General features: G+C 34.7%; 1 protein-coding gene and 1 non-coding gene across 2 annotated transcripts; one reads left to right on the top strand and one right to left on the bottom strand.

Moving 5' to 3' along the window:
- The first annotated feature begins 696 nt into the window (after positions 1 to 696).
- On the top strand, positions 697 to 12,841 carry LOC104104548 (nicotinate phosphoribosyltransferase 2-like). The gene is made up of 15 exons (XM_070185689.1): positions 697 to 1,257; positions 2,540 to 2,687; positions 3,258 to 3,377; positions 3,516 to 3,650; positions 3,743 to 3,804; positions 4,994 to 5,069; positions 6,041 to 6,142; positions 7,296 to 7,412; positions 7,768 to 7,826; positions 8,640 to 8,814; positions 10,999 to 11,133; positions 11,243 to 11,341; positions 11,429 to 11,537; positions 12,172 to 12,284; positions 12,584 to 12,841. Exons 1-15 carry the CDS (start codon positions 1,088 to 1,090, stop codon positions 12,659 to 12,661), a joined length of 1,698 nt encoding a protein of 565 aa, XP_070041790.1. The 5' UTR covers positions 697 to 1,087; the 3' UTR covers positions 12,662 to 12,841.
- A 422-nt stretch (positions 12,842 to 13,263) lies between these two features.
- On the bottom strand, positions 13,264 to 13,336 carry TRNAR-UCU (transfer RNA arginine (anticodon UCU)). Its single transcript has one exon. It is a non-coding gene; the product is annotated as a tRNA-Arg (tRNA).
- Between the last annotated feature and the right edge of the window lie 7,742 nt (positions 13,337 to 21,078).

Raw genomic sequence — 21,078 nt, 5'->3', positions numbered from 1 at the left:
AGCCGAGGGTCTATCGGAAATAGCCTCTCTATCTCGCCAGGTAGGGGTAAGGTCTGTGCGTATACTATCCTTCCCAAACCCCACTTATGAAATTATACTGGTATGTTATTATTAATCTTGGTAAGCTTTCATCCCTAGCCACAAGTTATACCCATATTTTATCACATAAAGTGTTTAATCCTCCGAGACTAGTTAGAGCTCAACTGATACATTATTTCCATTTGAACTATGTCTATAGTTGAAAATTATCACTCCATCTGTCTCGATGTGATCCAATTTGGCTAGCATAAAGTTCAAAAAAATAAAGAAAGAGTTTTAAAACTTGTAATATAAAACAAGTCATAAATTTTTGTGTAATTATAAATTATTTCATTAAGAGTAAAATAAAAAATTTTAAATAAAATTATTTCGAAATATAAAAAAAATACAACAATAACAAAACTATTGTATCCCACAAATAGGGGGTCTGAGGAGGGTAATACGCAGTCTTATCCCTACCTTATGCAGGTAGAGAGATTGTTTTGATACACTCTCGTCTCCAAGTAATGCAAATAACAACAATATAGAAAAAAATACAGTAAGAGATATTAAAAAAAAAAAAATACTAGCACACAAATTAAGACTATCGTGTCTAACTGTCTATTGTTACCCAAAAAGAAAAAGAAAAATCTTACGTTCACTTGTTTAAAATTGTAGATCCGTCACTTACGTGAAAATAACCCAAACAGTTAGATAGGAGCCAGAAGCGAGAAGTGTAGCATTTGGTGACATCAAAGGCCGAAAACTGAAACTTATATCAAACAGCTGGGCCTCCATCTTCCTCTCTTCCTCTGTTTCTTGCAGCAGGGAAGAAGCGGCAGGCACCGGCACCTGCACCTGCACGGAATTGTTTGGTGACATTTAAAGGCCAAAAGATTAACTCTCATCGATCGTAAGTTTACAAAATAATCTCCACTTAGTTGTTAACGTTGTACCAGAGAACAATTTTGTTTTTATTCCATCGAAACCGTGTTCTACAAGGTTGTCCCTTTTCGCTTCCTTCGTCTATAAATTACTAATCGTAGGACTCCGTAGAGGAGATTCAATCATGGCGGCTGCAGTAGCTAATGGGGTGAAGAAAGAACAAACACAGCCTAATAAGTGTGCGGTTATTAGTGGGCCGACCAATCCAATGGTGACACCTCTTTTAACAGATCTTTATCAGTTTACTATGGCCTATTCTTATTGGAAAGCTGGAAAACACGATGAACGAGCCGTGTGAGTGCCTGCATTTCCCATTTTCACATAAATGCCTCTTAATTTATGTTGCATTTCTTTATTTACCATGCATTTGATGTGTTTGATATAATGAATTAATGACAATTATCCACGAGGTTCGAACCATGCGCCACTGGCGCAGTGGCGGAACCACATGCATGGAAGGGGTTCGGTTGAATCCCCTTAATCAGAAAGTTATACAGAGCAATATGGTAAAAAATATTCTTTTTATGTGTATATAAAATTTTTAATCCCTGAAGATAAGAGAAATGCAGGTTCAGATCCTAGGTGTGGTATATCTGGATTTTTCTGAATCCCCTTGTCAGAGTTTTTGGCTCTGCCTCAGCGCAATTGGCCCTCAAGAATTTCTTGGTGTTCAAAAAAAAAATGAATTAATGACAATTATTGAGTTTCAATTCTGGCATTAAATTATTGATTTGGATTGTTGATCAAACTGTAAAATTGTTATTGATCATTGTCTCGATTGAAGATGACACCTCATAAATGTTTCTATGAGTTCTTTTTTTCAGTTAGATGACACCTCTAACTGTTTATTTATCTCAATGCCTTATTGAAAAGAAAAAAACAGGAAACATTTATTTATTAATTTTATGTGGGCAACATGCCTTCTTACGTATGGTCTAATTCTTGCTTCTCCCTAACATGTGAAAGCGTTTGGAGTAATGGATGATATTCAGATTCGAACTCAGGATCTCTGCTTGCTCCACCATATTTATATGAGTGAAGTCGTGAACAACACTGTTAGAAGAGGGACACCATTATTTGCTTATTTTTAATTTCTACCAGTGTTGTCAAAGGCGCGCTTAAGCCCTGAAGCAAGGCTCAAAACACGTTTAGCGCTTCGCCTCGCTTTGTGGGCGCTTTAGTGTCGCATCAAGGCTCTAAGGCATACTTGTCTTTGCCAATGAATATAATCCTGAAAAGGCGACATTAAACAACTGATATTTTGCTTTATCGTAATTGTTTTTCAATTTCTTTGTCCATATATTTGTTATTCATACTTATAATTATTAGTCTTGGACTACATATACATATTTTTACATTTTCTTCGGTTGTGCCTTTTTCCATTAAAGCTCACGCTTTAGTTGCGCTTTGCGCTTAAAGCCCCAACGGACCTTAGAGCTTTTTTGCACTTTTCGCCTTTGATAACACTGATTTCTACAACACTAACATTCTTATTTTTTTTGTCGAGCAAATGTCTTTTCATCTAAGAACAACTGAGCTACAAAATGACTTATTCCCATCTGATTGAATATTTCAGGTTTGACTTGTATTTTCGGAAGAATCCGTTTGGTGGTGAATACACAATTTTCGCTGGGTTAGAAGAATGCATAAAGTTTATTGCTCATTTCAAATTAGCTGAGGACGAGATAACTTTTATCAGGTCATCATTGCCCCCAACGTGTGAGGTAGGTTCATTATTGACAAAGTAAATAAGCAGCTTTAATGTGTGTAAAAGTTATTTTTGACTAGTGACATAAATATGCCTGTATCCTTTTTTCCTTTTAGGGTTAATAGTTGTTTTTATTTTTTTTATATGTCATTATTGGAAACTTGTGCATGAATTCCGGAGGATTAATGATTTTCCTGCTTCATGATACCTTAGTGAAATATGTTTATCTCCATTCGTGTAAAACCCGGGTGATTAATGAGATTACTATAAGCATGAATGGCTATGAGTGAACTGGTGGCCCATTCGAATTGTTACTTCTATTCCAGATGTTGTTTTGGAAACATATCGAAGTGTATCTCGATAGTTTTGGCAAAAACAGTCTTACTTATAATCTTGCATTTGCTCTTTTGATGTTGTTTAATCTGTGCATTACAATCACTGTATTACTAATCCCTGCATTATTAATGCCCTGTATTACAATCCACACATAACTTATTTCTAAACCAAAAGACCTCTTAAAGAATAATTTGACATACCTATAGTTTTAAGTGCATGAGTAATAAGCATCTGTGATTGGCTTTTGTAGGATGCCTTCTATGACTACCTTCGAGGAATTAACTGTTCAGATGTTGAGATATATTCTATACCTGAAGGATCAGTTGTCTTTCCCAAGGTACCGCTGATGAGGATTGAAGGGCCAATTGCTGTGAGTATTGATTAAATTATCCTTTTATTCATGCTTGAATGTGAAGGATGCATTGTTCTCAGTAATTATGTTCCATACATTTTCTCAAATTTATGTCCAATTTTAATGTGCCTGGTGATTGCTTTTGAATCTCAAAAGGTGGTTCAACTACTGGAAACTGCTTTTGTCAACCTCATAAACTATGCATCGCTAGTCACTACTAATGCTGCAAGACATCGTTTTGTTGCTGGAAAGTCCAAGCTGCTGCTGGAATTTGGGCTTCGAAGAGCACAGGTCTTTTTATTTTTGATATTTCTTTCTGATAACTTGAAATTGGAAGGTCTCTCTTACAAATTTTGCTGTGATCTTTGCTTCTTCATAAGTAGGGTCCTGATGGTGGTATATCAGCTTCGAAATATTGCTACATGGGAGGATTTGATGCAACAAGGTGATTCCGTACACAAGTCTCCTGTTGTAATCTGCTTTCATGAAATAGTGCCACTATCTATTCTTCTTTCTAAGTGAGATGCAGTTTTTGAATTCATTCTGGACATCCTTTTTTTTTTTTTTTAAATTTTAATTTTGAATAAAAAATTTAAGAATCTTACAACCAGTCATAACATTGCAAATGTGCCACTGTAACTGGTATAATTGAGAACGCTCTCGACTGCCAGATTTCTGAAAAAGCAGTTCATAGGAAGTCACCATCAGCAACAACAACAGCAACAACTAGGTCTCAACCCCAAGCAAGTTGGGCTCGGCTATATGAATCCTCATTGTCTTTGTCGCTCATTTAAGCTCATATGTATAGTGAGGATCCATCATAAATTGACTTGTTATAAGGTGACTGCTAGCCTACTGTAACCCTCCTTTTTTATTGGGGTAATGAACCAGCAAGAGAGCAAGCTCACACAATATATAAGAAGTCAGCATCCTCGTTAATTTTTTTTATTAGAAAAAAATCGAAAGCTATTAAGTTCCAAAATTTATTTTAATAGGTAAAGGAATTGTGTTAGCTCTTCCAGAAATAAAATTGAACATTTTCTAAAAAAGGATGACAAGAGTGGGTTGCTCTAGTGGTGAGCACCCTCCACTTCCAACCAAGATGTTGTGAGTTCGAGTCACCCCAAGAGCAAGGTTGGGAGTTCTTGGAGGGAGGGAGCCGAGGGTCTATCGGAAATAACCTCTCTATCCTAGGGTAGGGGTAAGGTCTGCGTACACACTACCCTCCCCAGACCCCACTAGTGGGATTATACTGGGTTGTTGTTGTTGTTGTACACCGGAGAGTCAAGTGCAAAAGGAACATCATGTTAGCTCTTGTTATGGGTGGATGACATTAGTTGAGATCATTCTAACATAAGTTTTCATTTACCTTTTGCTTTCACGATGTGCTTTGATTAATAAGATGAATAAATTCTCTTGATAAGCACTCTAACTGCTGAGATTATCTTCAACTGTTGTATTTGCTGCAATTTAATGTTCTTTTTTTTAGCTTTTTAAAAAAAAATGTTTTAATAGGAAGAATGTGAAACCCAGAACATTGTGATACTTGTTTCCTTTTTTTTTGAGATTTAAATTTTTTATCATATAAATTTAGCCATGAAGATCATATCTCCCTTGGAAACTTTGTTTGACAGCAATGTGGCAGCTGGGAAGTTATTTGGAATCCCACTGCGTGGAACACATTCCCATGCCTTCGTTAGCTCATTTCTGGTAGGTGGAACCTTTGCGACAACTTTGCCTTCTGTGTAATATAAATGGTATGTTTAGTGTGTAAGTGTTTCGTAAGTTTGTTTGTCACACACAACTCACAATGATATTTGCTTAGAGACTTGGCCTTTTATAAGGAGCATAACTGAAAGGTGTTTTAGAACATTAAATCTTTTACTTTCATCTTTGTCCTTTTCCATGAATGCTAGTTTGCCTTCATTCCACATCTTAAATTATTATTATCATCACCGTTACTGTTATTTCCGTAGATGCAGGTCATCATCTAGATTCTTCCTAGTTAATTTAGATGCACACAATACCATTTATTCTGTAACACTTCTGGGATAGTCGTAGGAGAAGTCTGATTTGGATATTGGGAAATAATTGATTTTGGTTGCTAAAATTTCTTTTTCTTGAAAACTGTAATAGAGGCTTGGGATTGACGTATAATTGATTTTGATGTGAACTCTGTAATAGTGCCCTTGATTGTTGGAAGGGGCTGCCAGACAAAGATTTCTCGGGGAACAAGTATACTTACAGTGACATATACTTGCATCACTTGATAATCTTAGTCATGGATTGTTGCTTGACAATGAGATATTCGAGCATCTTTACATTAAGTTGAAGTGAAATCTGTTTTATGTGAATTAGAATTCCCACGTATGTGCTTCTTGTTTTCCATATGGTAAAGCAATCTTCATTTCTGGCTTTAGCACTTCTTGGCAAGTGAGTTGTTAGCTGTCGACTAGTGAGGCCAGGTTTTCGACATACGTGGTTTCTAATTTCAAGGTTTGGTTCTTTCAATTGATTGGTTATGTCTGGTTCGTCTTGTTCATAATGAAGATAAACACAACTAAAATACAGACTATATGGATTATAATGGTCTCTAGATGCTCAATACTTATAATATTTTGCTCTATATCTCACCCTGGCTAGAAGTTATCTGTTATCTAATTTAATCTGATATTATGCAGAGCCCAGACGAGATCACAGATAAATCACTTAAACATCATGTTGGCTCTAGTGTTTGTAAGGATTTTGTTAGTCTGGTAAAGACGTGGCTAAATAAATTAAAGGTATTATTTCACCCACTTAATTTAACTGCTATGTCCCTGTTGGCTTATTGTTATCTTCCATCTTCAGTCATCAGATTTTGTTCTAAATTTTCCATTTCATTCTGCTTTTGCGTTTTGACATGTGTCCCTTACTATCAAGTATCCTTTATTTTGGCTTCACCTTTTTACTTTGCATTTTAATCTACTCTGGGGCTTCTATCTTCTATGATCACTCAAAATTTGATTAATATAAGAAGTGTCGCGGGTTTATCCAATTCAGATGGTTGTTTGGCTGTAAATGCTTTTCACTCATTATCGGTGTAGGCCCGCCGCGCAAGGGTAATAAGTTGTCTTTTCTGATCTTGTGAAGTGAATGCACCTTAACCTAAGTGGTAGCTTGAAGTGGGGAGCAGTTGATTAAATAAGTGGCTAATTGCTAACTTGTGATCCCCAATGTGTGATTCCCATTTGAAAGAAACTTTTTGGAGAAATTACTGTTGAACTTGAGTGAGTTTAGTCCACATGCCATTTCAAGTGTCTGTACAATAAGTGGTAGCACATCGTTCTAGGTCGTGCCCCTTCATCCCTCTCATTCTCATTCGAATTATCTACTTTCAAAACAAGTTAGGTATCAGAATTAATAACAAAACTCAATAAATATTATTATAATATGAGTGATTACATGGAGACAATTTCATCCATTGCAGATTTCTCTTGTCACTCCCATAATGAAGCTGAAAAACAAAACAAAACAAAACAAAATCTTCTGAGTATTAAGTTAGGTATCAGAATTAATAACAAAACTCAATAAATATTATTATAATATGAGTGATTACATGGAGACAATTTCATCCATTGCAGATTTCTCTTGTCGCTCCCATAATGAAGCTGAAAAACAAAACAAAACAAAACAAAATCTTCTGAGTATTATCTGGGCATTTTCGTTGTTCCTGAACAGATCTTTATTTAAATCCTTCTAATATAGTTGAACGTACTCCCTTATTTTCCTGTTCCCTTCCTCTATCAGAGGTTGCAAGCGATTGATACTCTATCAAAATTGAGCAACTCTCAAATCTTGATAATCATCAAAATTTAAGTTGATGAAGGTGGTTGATGCTTCTTCTCTTCCTCTTGAGCTTGGATGTGATTGTTATGATGACTGTGTTATCTTCAGGGGTCACGCTTATTAGGTGGAATTTTCAGTGAGACAAACCAAAGTGAATTAGCAGCTTTCACCTCATATGGGCTTGCCTTTCCTGGAAGTTTTTTGGCCCTTGTAGACACTTATGATGTAAGTGCACCTTTAAATTTCTTATGCCACTGCTTTACTTTGTTTTTTGTTTGGGATTTGGCCTTCTTATCTATAAACTAAGGATGTGTAGTTGAAAGAGCACAAGTTCTTGGTAAAGCACAAATTTAAGTTGCGTCAGTATCTTAAACTAAGGAAACTTACTTGGAAGAGAACAGTATATTCATGGTACCCAGTTATCAGCTGAGGCCTAAACTTCAGCTTATAGGATTATTTTGAATTAATTTTATAATTTGTATTATGGTGCATTTCCACTCTGTTCTTGGATTACATTCTGCTTTGGCATCCTATCAACTTTCTTGTTGATGTTGACCTTCTATAACATGTACTTTAACAGGTCATGAGAAGTGGTGTTCCAAATTTTTGTGCAGTTGCGCTTGCACTAAATGATTTGGGGTAAGTGCTTCACTTGATAAGTTCTATTTAATTTACACATTTGGCCTTTCATGCATGTCCGCTGCTTCATATGATGCTTAATATATTGAAAGGTGTGCTATTGAAAGTTTTGTAATATTGTACCTATGGAAGAGGAAATGGCAGCTAGAACTCCTAGTGCTATTTTTAATCTGATTTCCTCATGCTTTGTATTGTTTATCTTTGCAGTTAATGATTTAGCTACAATATAAAGAACAGTTTTTCTAGAAATAGATCTCACATATTTCTGAAGATGTAGATTCCCCCCCCCCCCCCCCCCAAAACAACAACAACAAAAAACCTAGTTTGATCCCATAAATGGGGTCTGGGAGGGTAGTGTGTACGTAGACCTTACCCCTCCCTCCCCCTCCCCCCCAAAAAAAAAGGGAAAAAGAGAAAGAGAAAGAGCTGAAAAACAGAAAGGAGTTGCGAATCTCCTTAGAGATCCAAGGTCATTCTTTCCCTTTAGCACATTTTTTTTAGGTTATGGAAAATTCTTTCCCTTTAGCACATTGTGTTTAGGAAAATTGTCCACTTTGCTTGGTCGACAAAGCACACAGTTTTCTTTCTTAATTATAAGGGCTATGCCAATTATAAGAACTCAGCATGATTACCTCCTTTTGCTGTCCTAATCAATTGTTCTCTCCTCTGAGGATTTATTGTTTTAGTTGAAACCATAGTTTGTTTGACCAAGTCTTTCTTATTGTTGCATTTGTATTTCTACTGTGGTCATTGGAACACGGCCATGCCTTATATATATATTCTTTTTATGTTGTTTTTACGTTATATTTGCAGGTATAGAGCAGTTGGCATTAGATTAGACTCTGGTGATCTTGCTTATCAGTCATGTGAAGCCAGGAAATTCTTTCAAACTATTGAAAAGGTGTTTGGAGTGTCTGGTTTTGGAAAGATGAGCATCACGGCTAGCAATGACCTTAATGAGGAAACACTGGATGCACTAAATAAACAGGTTAGAGCATCAGGAATATAATACAGGCATAATAACAGAATCTTGTCCTATGTTATTCGATCTTTATCATGTCTCCTGTTCCCGTAAAGGCCAATGCGTGAAGGGCAGCAAGCGGCATCTTTCTTGATTTTGGGTTTTTGGGGGGGGTGGGGGGAGCGTTTTGGATGGTAAACATTGCAACTAGAGCAGTGAGGGGTGAGCTAGGTATTAAGTAGGAATGGCAGGCGGTGCGGGTTCTGTCTGAACCCGCGCAATTTAAACCCGCCCCGCAAATTTGTTTTTATAAAAATTCTTTCTTTTTTATAAAGCTAGACTTAAATCTGATTTTTTTAACAAAACAATTAATTATATCCAAATTGTTCTTAAATTCCCATCTTTTGCCTCTAAATCCAGTGGTTTTCCCTATAGAACAATTTGCATTACAAAAGGGGTTTTATTGAGTCCCACAATTTTTATATTCAAAACCCCTTTCTTTCCTTACTTCCACTAGAAGGAAAATGCACATGCTCTTATTTTACTTTGTACATATCCTAGAAAATGACTCATCATTGATTTTACTTTTCCAAATAAGGCCAAAGGATCCTAACATTAAAAGATTAACAGTAGAAACAAACTGATTCACTTGGATTCTGTAGCATTCATCGTGATTAAGCTGAAAAGAAGGAAAAAAGGCAATAGTACCATTTGTTTTTGAACTAAAGAGAATAGGCCAATCACAACATTATATTTTTGAAACAAGCTGAGTAGTAATAAAGACACCTCAGTTAGTTAACTACTGGAGTAGGAATCCTATATACAAACATATTATTGATTAATATTGTGTCAATTAAGCTACAAAGGAAATATAGCAAATGCGTTGGAACACTAGAGGTTGAACTTGAAAACTTAATATTGCCAGAACCAACAAGGCTGATCCTCAATTTTGAATCCAGTGTTGAAGCAAAAACACATCTCAAAAGGCATAGGAGCAGTAGCTTTATTGAGTTCAACTGATTCAGATATTTCAGATCATCCATTGCCCCTTTCCATTGCAATGATCATAAACCATTGCATCAACAAACTACAGTAAGCCACAAAATCTGAACTGCTCAGCAAGACAGCAAGGTCTATACTCAACAAAATCTATCAAATTCAAATTACAAAACCACAAGAAATTGTATCAACAAACTACAGTAAGCCAACTTGAATCAAAAAGAAATTGTATCAACAAATGACATTCTCTTCCTCTTCTATCGACCAGTAAGCCAACTTGAATCCGGCTCTTCCTCTTCGTCAAGTAATGTTGGACATGAAACTTTGTCGACCGTTGAAGCCAAACTTAAAAAGAAACATATATAGTATTAAAAATTGAAAATCACTATTAATATTACAAGTCATTGAAAAAATCACTTACCATTTATTTCGTTCCATAACCAAGTGCGAGCACACATTAAAGCCTCCAAAGTAGTAGGATGAAGTCTACTACGATGCGGACTAGGAGAAATTCAGTGGGGGCGTCGAATTGGGTCTAGAAATTCAGTGTGGACGAGGGACGAGTACCTATTCACTAAGAAGCTGCTCCATATAGACTGCGAGAGGACTAAGGAGCGTCTCTGCGTCTGAGAGAGATGACCCGTTTTAAGTCTGAGTGAAATTGGGACTAGTGTTTTAATATTTAGCCTTTTATTTTTGTTAGTTCAAAAAATTAAATCCCCATCCGCTCCCCGCCCCGCTCCGCGTTATTTCTTTATTTAAAAATTGAACCCGCCCCGCAACCGCAAACTCTCAAACCCGCCCCGCCCCGCTAACGTTCAAACTCGCCCCGCCCCGCACCCGCACCGCCTCATTGCCATCCCTAGTATTAAGTAACATACACACTGTTAAGTAATTAAAGATATGGCGGTTCACGTCCATTTTAGTTTCGCTTACATGATTAGCACTTAAGAGTCGACCGGGGAAAAATGATGCAAGAATATATCGGTAAAATATGCTAATAAAATCTTCTATTTCTTTTTGCATTACCTCCTAGTGTATGTTCATTGTTTTAAAAATTCTGAGGCATGAGTACAAACTCCCAACTGGACACCTTTTCATTTTTATAACCTTTAATTCTTGAGCTATAGCTTGAATTCATGCATTTATATGCACTGCCTTCCGATTTTGCCCTTGATTAAAGGAAGATAATTTGACTTACTTCCTAAACAGGGGCACGAGGTTGATTCTTTTGGTATTGGAACACATTTGGTTACCTGTTACGCACAGCCCGCTCTAGGTGTTGTTTTCAAGTTGGTTGAGATAAATAATCAACCAAGGATCAAACTTTCTGAAGATGTTACAAAGGTTTGCTGAAGCTATGCTACACTCTGTAGGCATTTGAGATCCAATATGGATTTCATTCTATTTCCTCTCTATTCCATGAATATGGAGGTTCATTCTATTTCCTTTCTAGGTCTCTATTCCATGTAAAAAGCGATGTTTCAGATTGTATGGAAAGGAAGGCTACCCCCTTGTCGACATAATGGCCGGTGAAAATGAACCACTTCCCAAGGTACTTTATTTTTATTTATTTTTTCAATGCGGTCCTTAAGATTTATCTGGTGTATACAATGGTTAACAAAGAAAGAAATATTGACAGGTAGGTGAACGAATTTTGTGCCGTCATCCATTTAGTGAATCTAAAAGGGCATATGTTGTACCCCAGCGTGTTGAGGAGCTTTTAAAGTGTTTTTGGCCTGGAAGTTCAGGTGAGACTTGTTTTCTCTAGAGTTATAGTAACTTTTAAGCTGGAAAATTTTCTGAGAAAAAATGTGACCCTACAGTTGTCAATTTCAAAATACATTGGATGCTGTGTTAATGAGTTACATGTTGTTAGTTTTGCAAGTTATTGCTATGCCACCAAAAAGAAGACTGTATACTTTTTTTCTTGTCTCATTTCCACAATAAAAAAGGGGGAAAACTGTTGTTGAAATATTAAATTTCTGTAGCATTTGCTGGCAATTCTGCTTCATGTAATGGTACTTGTGTCAAATTCTTAAAATATTTGTGCTATTCTTTTATTTTCTGGTGGTGTCTAGACCAACTTCCGAACACCTCGACTATTCCACTGAATAGTTGCTACCTCCCACTAGTACAAGTACTAGGTAACTCTACTCATCAAGACTTAGGCATATGAGAAAAAAATCCCCTAATGTTTTTTTTTCTCTGCTAGGATTTGGACTCATAGCACTCTTTACCGTTCTAGTTTTAAAGTTTACAAAAAGTATACTTCAGTTTTCTCAATGGTGAAAATGGTCCGAAGAGCCATGCCTCCAAATCAACTGCTCTTATAAAAATTTATCCAATATGGAAAAATTGATGTTGTTTTTATCATTTCTGAAGATAAAACACGAGAAGACCTACCTCCCTTGAGGGAGATCAGGGAACGGTGTATTAAACAACTGGAGCAAATGCGACCGGATCACATGAGAAAGCTGAACCCAACACCATACAAGGTATTGCTGATGAGAAATACAATATTCAAATTCTTGTACAACTTGTAATTTTGATGGATTCAACCTTTAATGTTCTTACCATTGATCTCATCACATTTTTGAAATTATGGGTTCAAAATTTAAGGATTTCTCTCTCACACACACGTATATGTTTGTATAGTATATAATTGTGTGTGTGTATGCTCCATGTCGAAAATGTGGGGTTCAGTTAAACAGATTGATTATGTACTCCATATGCCCCCTGGCTGAAGCATTCTTTTGCAAAAAAATTTGTTGGTTTTGGTTGAATTACTGAGCAGGTTAGTGTGAGCGCAAAGTTGTATGATTTCATCCATTTCCTCTGGCTGAATGAAGCACCTGTTGGGGAATTGCAGTGATCAGCAAAAGAAAGAATAGCATTTTTGAAAGATTTTTTTATAGTGGAGTATAGTTTGTTCAGAAAAGGATCTTCCAATAACATGTACACCATTTTCCTTTCTTTTTTTTTCTTCTTTTTCCAAGTGGAATGTATAAGATCCCTTGGATATTTAAGAAGTGAATAAACGTCAGTTCTCTCTCTTCGTTTTTGTTTATTTCCTACCATTATTTCTTTCGTTCCTCAACTAGCTACTTTAGTTCTTGGCAATGGAACCGAAATGTATATTTCATAGAGACAACGAGAATCTAACAATTAATATTACACAAAAGTCATCAATTATAAACACTAATACAATTATTATCTGCTCTTTATAGACATATTTGGGATAGGAAGGGTTATAGTACAAAATATACTTGTAAAATTGCCCCATCAATTTTATATCTATTTGTATAAAGAAATTATATAATGAAGGGGATTCTTATTTACATAAATAGTATATCGAGCTTGGTACTAATTGGGTGAGAGTATCTTACTTGCTTACACCGTAAGTTAATATATAAATTTTAAATTCCTTTTGTTAAAAGCCAGCACTTGGATTATAGTATTATTAAAAAATGAGCACACGCCCAGTGGGACTCGAACCCACAATCGCTTGATTAGAAGTCAAGCGCCTTATCCATTAGGCCATGGGCGCCTTTATTGTTTACTCTTGTAAATATAAATACTTAGACTTCTGAAATAAGATCTCTCTAAATTCAACTTTAAACCCTTCACGATGTTACCTACTTTACCGTTAAAATTGGTTTTCCTGTTAAAACATTTGAACAATTCAATTTGCATTAACAAGTCGAGTTAAATTCGACAGATTAAAACTGATTGTAACAATAAGAGAGTTGAGTCATAATTTGTCCAAAGATTCGATGTGTTGGATAATCTAAGCTAAATAAAGGTTCATAATCAAGCTCGCCTAACTCAAAATTGTTGTTGATTCGTTTATTTATTTGTTCTTAATAATTTATTTAATTATCAAATCAAACTAAAATAATACATGTTTTAATCGTAGTTGTGTCTAACAAACCATCCCAAATTTTCTTGTCCCATAGTCATTTTGGACAGAATATGTAATCCAAATTGACAAAAAGATTAGATGTGTTAATTTGAGTCGCCATATATGACCAGTCCAACTCGCTTAAACTTAAACAAATCGATCGAGTTATATTTTTATGGGATAAATTTGACATCCTTACTTTATATGCAAGAGAATTGGTGTAAAATTTGATGGCAAACCTCTATTACAATCAAATTCTTGACGATTAGTCCAGTTCCTCGCAATTAATGTATTATAAGATTTTATAATATGTTAACCCTTAGCAGTTCTTTGGTTTTGTTGAGTCTCAAGTTAAAAAAGGTCATGAGTTCAATTCTATTTAATCATAATTTTTAATCACAGAGATTCTCTCAAATATTTGCAAAAAAAAAAAAAAAATACTAGTTGAGGTTTGAAACTCCGACCTCTTAGAGCAAAATCAAGCACATAACCAACGCGTCAGGAGATAATTCGTGTCAAGTGGTGTCATTCTTTTCTACTTATCCGTTTACTCACAATATTAATACATATATTTAGTAAAATTTTCCGATGAAACGATATCGCGTGACATCGCTTCATTGAACGTGCGTCCGCCCTACGGCTATCCCTACACTAATCGAAATAATACAAATTATTTTTGCTTTGAAGATGGAGAAATTATATTTTGGTATCTTCACAAAATAGATCTTTAACTCACGTGTCTTGAGCTTCCACGGATAAATGACTTTTGAGAAAAAAATTATTCTTTGAAAGTAGCCAAGGGTCGTTGCCCATACTAATATTTTCACTATTTTCTACTCTTCACCTAATACCATTTTGTAATAGCTCCTTAGAATGCAATATGCTCTTTCATACATAATTAGAATTGTGGCCTAATTTAACCGATAAAAAAGTCCCTGAATGAAAATATTTAGTTTTGAAGATGAGGAAGGAATATCCGTCTTTCTACTAAACATGAGGCACTGAACATATAATTCATTAGATACTTTTTATGAATGTCAACTAAGTATCATAAGTAAATTGCTCTCGATTGTTTAATCATTTGATAATCAGAGTCATTCTTTGATAAATAATCACTATGAGTCAAGACTCAATAGAATTGATCAATCCTATTTTCTATTACTTAGGCGGAGAACTGAACCAAAAATATCTTTCTTCATCATCAATCGAATCACTGTTCATGACCCATGATTCTATTTTATATCAATTCAATTCATGTTCAGTGAGAAATCTCGAACCCTACTCCCAAACATAGCAGTATTAAGATAATACTGTTACAAAAACTCGTACCTTCAATATCTTTGTTCACAAAGGCGTCGCCATGAAAGCCAATGCATCTTTATTTGCTCTTTAATGGCAAAATATATAAGTAGCCACATGACCTATGACCCAAATTCCTGTTATATACTTTCTGGGAACGAATATTACTTTACACACCCAACTTTTTCAAAGTGTATCTAAGACACACTACTTTTGCTACGTGGCACGTGCGTGCGTAACAACAGAGATAAGAGCGTGAACCTTTGAAAAAGCATTCCCAAATATGTTTAAATTTCACGTGTCAAAATTTTATATATTTTCTTTTTTTTTTTAATTAGTGGGTCCCCATAACCCCACCCTCTCCCTCTCTTCTTCTTCCTCGTGACATACCCCCTCTCCTCGTTTTCCTCTTTGTTTTCTCCCAATACCTTCCCCTTTTTTCATCTTCTTAACATGTAATTTACTAATCTATTAAACTCATCATAAAGAATTAATCAAATAACTTGTAAATTTTCTTTAAGAGTGGCTATAAAAATTCTTTTGGTTCTTTTTCTACCATTAAGACCCATTTTACATAAATCGAAAAAAGAATTATATTTCTTAAAAATGGCTGAAATTATATAATTCTTCAGTTCTATTTCCTTCATCTTCAAGATTCGTTACTATTATGACATGTTAAACATGGAGGAAAGATTTTGGTTGGCGATGGAGGAAAACGAGAAGGGTTCAGGGGGTAGAGATTGTGTTTATTATTGGTGGTGGAGTGGTTCTGAAGGGGTGGTTGGGACATGAGGGGGTTCAAGATTTGATGAAGAAGAGAAGAAACGAGGGAAAGTGGATTTGGTTTTGGGGCGTAGATGGAGGAATCTTATGGTGGCTGCCATTGTTGTGGTAGCTTCTTATTTATGGTGGCTGCCATTGTTGTAGCACTGGTTGTACACCTTGCAAAAGAGAAAGAGACGAGAGAAGGTGCTATGTGTATAATTATAAATTTAAGTATTTTATTGTTTAAATTTTTTTTAACACGTGTCATGACTTTATTGGTTGCATGACATTACACATATTCTGAAAAACTAATTAAGAAAAAAGTAGTGTATTTTAGTGGGCATTTGGACATAAGAATTGTAAAATTTCAAAATAGGGGGAAATTATTTTTCAAGTGAAAATGGTATTTGAAATTTAGAGTTGTGTTTGGACATGAATATAATTTTGGGTTGTTTTTGAAGTTTTGTGAGTAATTTGAGTGAAAATATTGAAAAACGGATTTTTGGAGTTTTTAAAATTTTCGAAAATTTTCAAAATGCATCTTCAAGTGAAAATTGAAAATTTTATGAACAAACGCTAATTTCGAAAAAAATTAATTTTTTTTTGAAAAAAAGGAAAAAATTTCTTATGTCTAAACGGGCTCTTAGATACACTTTGGAAAGGTTGGATATGTAAAGTAATATTCATTCCCAAAAAATGTGTAACAGAGATTTAGACCATAGGTCAGATGACAACTTATATATTTTGCCCTCCTTAATCTTTGAACCTTCCCGAATGAGTTCATCAGTTTCTCCATGTCAACACATAAAGAATGCAAAATAAGGAACACAACTATATAGTCAGTGTCAAAGCTATTAAAATTCAATAAGCGTGTTCAAATTTTGAATATCTTTTTTCGACGGGCTATGCAAGGATGTTTAAAGTCTATTTTTTTTTTATCAATAGCAAGTAATATGTTTTTTTATACATAATATAATTTTTCGACGAAAGGTGTTTAGTTAACATTCCTTGGCCGCACATAACTTCGCCCTTGCATACAGTGTGAAGGGATAGCTTGAGCCACTAACTTAATTAAAACTTACTTCCCTGCTCTAGATAAAAATTTCTTACCCTAGCCAAAAAGCTTATTCCTCACCTTGTCTTTAGAAAAGTAAAAATTTGAGTATTATTTTCGCCAATTAATGAAGATAAGCTTAAATAACTGTAAGATCAATGGGTTATAAACCCCTAATTCAGTAGATAAAGTAAGTTGTGCATCTTCCGCTACATTAGTGCTGAAAAAACTCTAGACATATCAAAATTAACTGCTTGACCTAATAAGCCCCACTAATAATAACTCACAGAAGTCACACACATCATAATTCATCTATGTAATGAATTACTTCAGAAGGTATTAACACATTATTAGTAATCGACCGTCTAGGCACAAAAGCTTACTGAGCTGGCGAGGTAATTCTTGACTACAAAGACTTCAGCCTATTATAAAGAACTTTGGTAATGATTTTATATAGAAAATTATATAAAGCAATATGGCGCAAGTCTTTAAGAGTAGAAGGATTTTTCTTTTTGGTATAAGGACAAAATGAATTTACTTAATGAGTTAGAAAAATATTTATTTTCTAAGCAGTACCAGAAAGCCACCGTAATGTTATGCCCAATCATATACCAAATTTCGTGTTCTTCCAAAAACGGCTGCTACAGTTGCAATTTAAAGGATTCACGACTATTGCAACAATTAATAAAAGTAACTGCTACTTTGAAAGGATACACGGCAGTTAATAAAATCCAATTCATAAAGCTTTACAGCGGTGAATACTGTGTACTCTCAAACAAAATCTAAAGTAGCTAATGGGAAGGTCTAATAGGAAGGTCTATAAGGCTCTATTGAATATCGTCATTTTCTTCCCCTCCCTAAAATAAAGATGTGATTGTTTAATTTAATCTATTGTTCTCTTGATTCATTAGGGTTGGATATGGTGAGATGTCAATTATTTTTTTTAACATACCTTTGTTTCATTAAATGGGAATAGTATATGATATTTGATATTATTCTGTTTTGTTTGATATTTGAACTTTGCATATATGTGTTTCTGTAAATGTTACAGTATTTGATGTTTGATGCTTTTTATAGTACCTTAGAACACCATCATTTTATGGCGGTGAGGAGAGGAGCTACAACATATTTCTTGATAAGTACATCTACCGAGGAGAACAAGAAGCCACATGGTCAAATCCTAAGAGATTTGGCAGGGATTGAAAATATTGAGTTTGAAGATTTTATTCATCTACTACAGGTGCTTCGTTTTTCTTTTATATATACATATTAAATTCTTGGTCTCTTTGATGGCACATGTTGTTAGTGCTGTTGAAAATTAAAATATATTACAGTTTCTTCATTGAATTTATATACTATGGTGACTATTTTAAAATGTAAGAGCATTGTATAGCAAGACAAAGAAAATAAGCCTGCGAATTTACAGAAAATCTGGAAGAATAAAATACTTTGGCCTATCAAATGGAAAGAGGAGCGGAACGCCAATTAGAACCAAGAGAAAAAGATAAAGGAGAGAAAGGAAAAGAAAATGGGGAGAAAGAAAAGAAGAAAAAGAAAAATAAGGAAAGAAAACGAGGGGGTGGGGGGTGGGGGGAAGGGGGGAGGAACGAAAATGTATGGTATAAAATATTTCCTCATCAATTTCTCTATCTTTTTTTCACCACTTCCCTCAAAAAATTCTTCAGTCAGAGTTTATTAGTATATTCACCAATGTCGTCTTCTTTTCAATTACTCACAATTTTATCACTTCTTTCACTTTCATTTTAAACCAATTCACATAGCTTGACATGCGGCAATTCATCAAGCCAATACAGGTAAGGCTTTAATTTTCATAAAGCGATGAACGAGTCAACTATCCAGAATTGTTTTTAATATTTTCATGCGAGATTAAATATGCTGAGACTCGACAATATCAGTAGGTCAACTTTTTTGGACTATTTTCTGTAATTTATATTTGATTTTGTATTTTTATATTTGACATTTTTTTCTGAAAAATAAATGGTTACGAAAGCAATAAAGAAAATAAGAAGAAAAAAAAAAAAAAAAAGGTAAAAGTTGAGAAATAGGTATAGCATCACGTATATACGTTTAGGTTATTAAGAAAAAGGATTAACTATCTAACAATAAAACCCCAATAAGAAAAAAGCTAGAAAAAATATAAGATCGATAATAATAAAATTGATTAGAACTTGAACTCTAATACATTTAGATTCGATGACTAATATAATTTTAATATTCAGATATTAAAAAAATTATTTAAGTTCTTTATTAATCGCGCGTAAATTCACTAGTTCTGAAATAAAGTAAAATTCACATAGTCAGCCCCTGGTGACTTATCTGGATGCATATGAAATACAGCTTTGCGTAACTCTTCATTCAGAAAATGAAGCCAATAACAAACTGTTATTATCATATGAAACCCTTCTATTTACTTTGCTAATAATTGGAGCATAATCTCTGGAGCTTTGCTAAAATAAATTAGAGTAATAATTAAAGAATTAATATTATCTTCTGAGTTTACCTAGTACTGACCTTCATCTTTTAATGTCTCTATTTGATTTTTCCTTCTAAGCTCCGATGCCTGGGTATGAAAGAATTTAGTATTATCATCACTAAATTGTAGCTAAATTTTTTAGGTCTCTACTTCTAAAAGATTTTTTCTTGTAGCAAGACATCATTAAAATTAATCTTCTACTTACTAATCGCATCAACACTATCCAAATCACGCCTTCTGCGAATAATCAAAGCTGAGCAAAGAATTCATTTGGTTTTTTTCAAAAATCAATATTCATCCTTTTGCTACAATTCGAGAGGACTTGAGCACTAATGAGAAGAAGAAGAATCAATACACCAACCTTTGTCACAACATGTGTAATATCAAAATGCATAAGCCACGAGTTCTCGAACCAAGATGTATACGGTCAAAATTGATTTTTCTCTTCGTATAATTAGTCAAAATTAGAACATGATGGACCAAGGGTCGTCTTCATAATATCGAGATGAGATCCGAAGCCAGGTTATCAAACTCAAGATTCAGGGACCGATCAATACCGAGCTCAAAGTCAATATCGAGTTCGAGTCAATACCGAGCCCAAGGCAATACCAAGCCCGAGTCAATATCGAGCTCGAGTCGATATCGAGCTCGAGATCCGGAGATCAGTCAGTACCAAAACCAACCAAGATCGAGCTACGAGACAAAGAGCCATTGTAGCCGTACTTAGGGAGAGAATCTCGGCGGGAATTAAGGAAAAACTAATTAATTAATCTATCATGAGATCTTCACTATGTATTTTTTATTATATCCAAAGCAGGATTTTTCCATTATATTAAGAGTTGGTATCATTTCTGTAAGGGCACATTGAACATCCAGAGATGAAAACATTGATACACTTACGTTCAAAAGATTACTACATTGATATATAGTTGAAATTATCTTTTTTTGAGCTTGGTCATTGATTCATCTTGCTTGTTTATAAATCATTCTCTACTCAATATGGTTTGTATTTCATTCCTTTATACAGTCAATATTCAATATATTTCTACTTACTTTTCAGATTTATACCAAGCTATATCACGTATGCTTAGAACTACGTATAATTTCAAACTCTATCCGTTTTTCGGATAAACACAAGATTCTCTCCTTCTATACTGTGGTAGCCGAGAAATAGAACTCAAATGAATTAGAATAGCCCAAGAGTCTCTCCTTCTATGCCGTTTAGGAAGGCCATAGAAACCCATTAATCTCCACTTCTCTTCGATCATAGGAGAAATAATAAGGTCTATCAAAATTATTAGAATATGTTTATATGCTCACAAGATTATTGTTATTATTATTCAAAAATACAGTCAAACCACCACTCCTAATAATTTTATTTACAATAAAAGAATAAATGAAACTAATTTTATTGAGAACTTCTTTAACTTTAATTTTGCAACATCCACAAGAGTTTCAATCAAGAAAATTACATCTAGCTTATTCCTTCTAACTAGCTCCTTTAAGAGCAGGAACTGCACGTGAATTGTCCATATTTTTTCAATAAGCATTAGGCTCACTCAACTAAAACAGCCGCGTAAGACCCTACACCCTTTACTAACTTTATATTTTTCCCTACTTTTATATTTTCCACGTAGGTCTTCCCTCTTAGAAATATCTTTGCAGATTTACAATTACTATCTGTATCATCTTCATCTAACCATGGCACCTCGCCTGCACTCTCTGCTTTGTTACTGCCCTCAGCCAAGGCCCTCAAATTTTAACGATATAGTCTTG

Source organism: Nicotiana tomentosiformis, chromosome 9 (assembly GCF_000390325.3).
Source record: "Nicotiana tomentosiformis chromosome 9, ASM39032v3, whole genome shotgun sequence".
NCBI classification, from domain to species: Eukaryota; Viridiplantae; Streptophyta; class Magnoliopsida; order Solanales; family Solanaceae; genus Nicotiana; species Nicotiana tomentosiformis.
The sequence above is the reverse complement of the archived record's forward strand: the minus strand, read 5'-3'. Positions and strand labels throughout refer to the sequence as shown.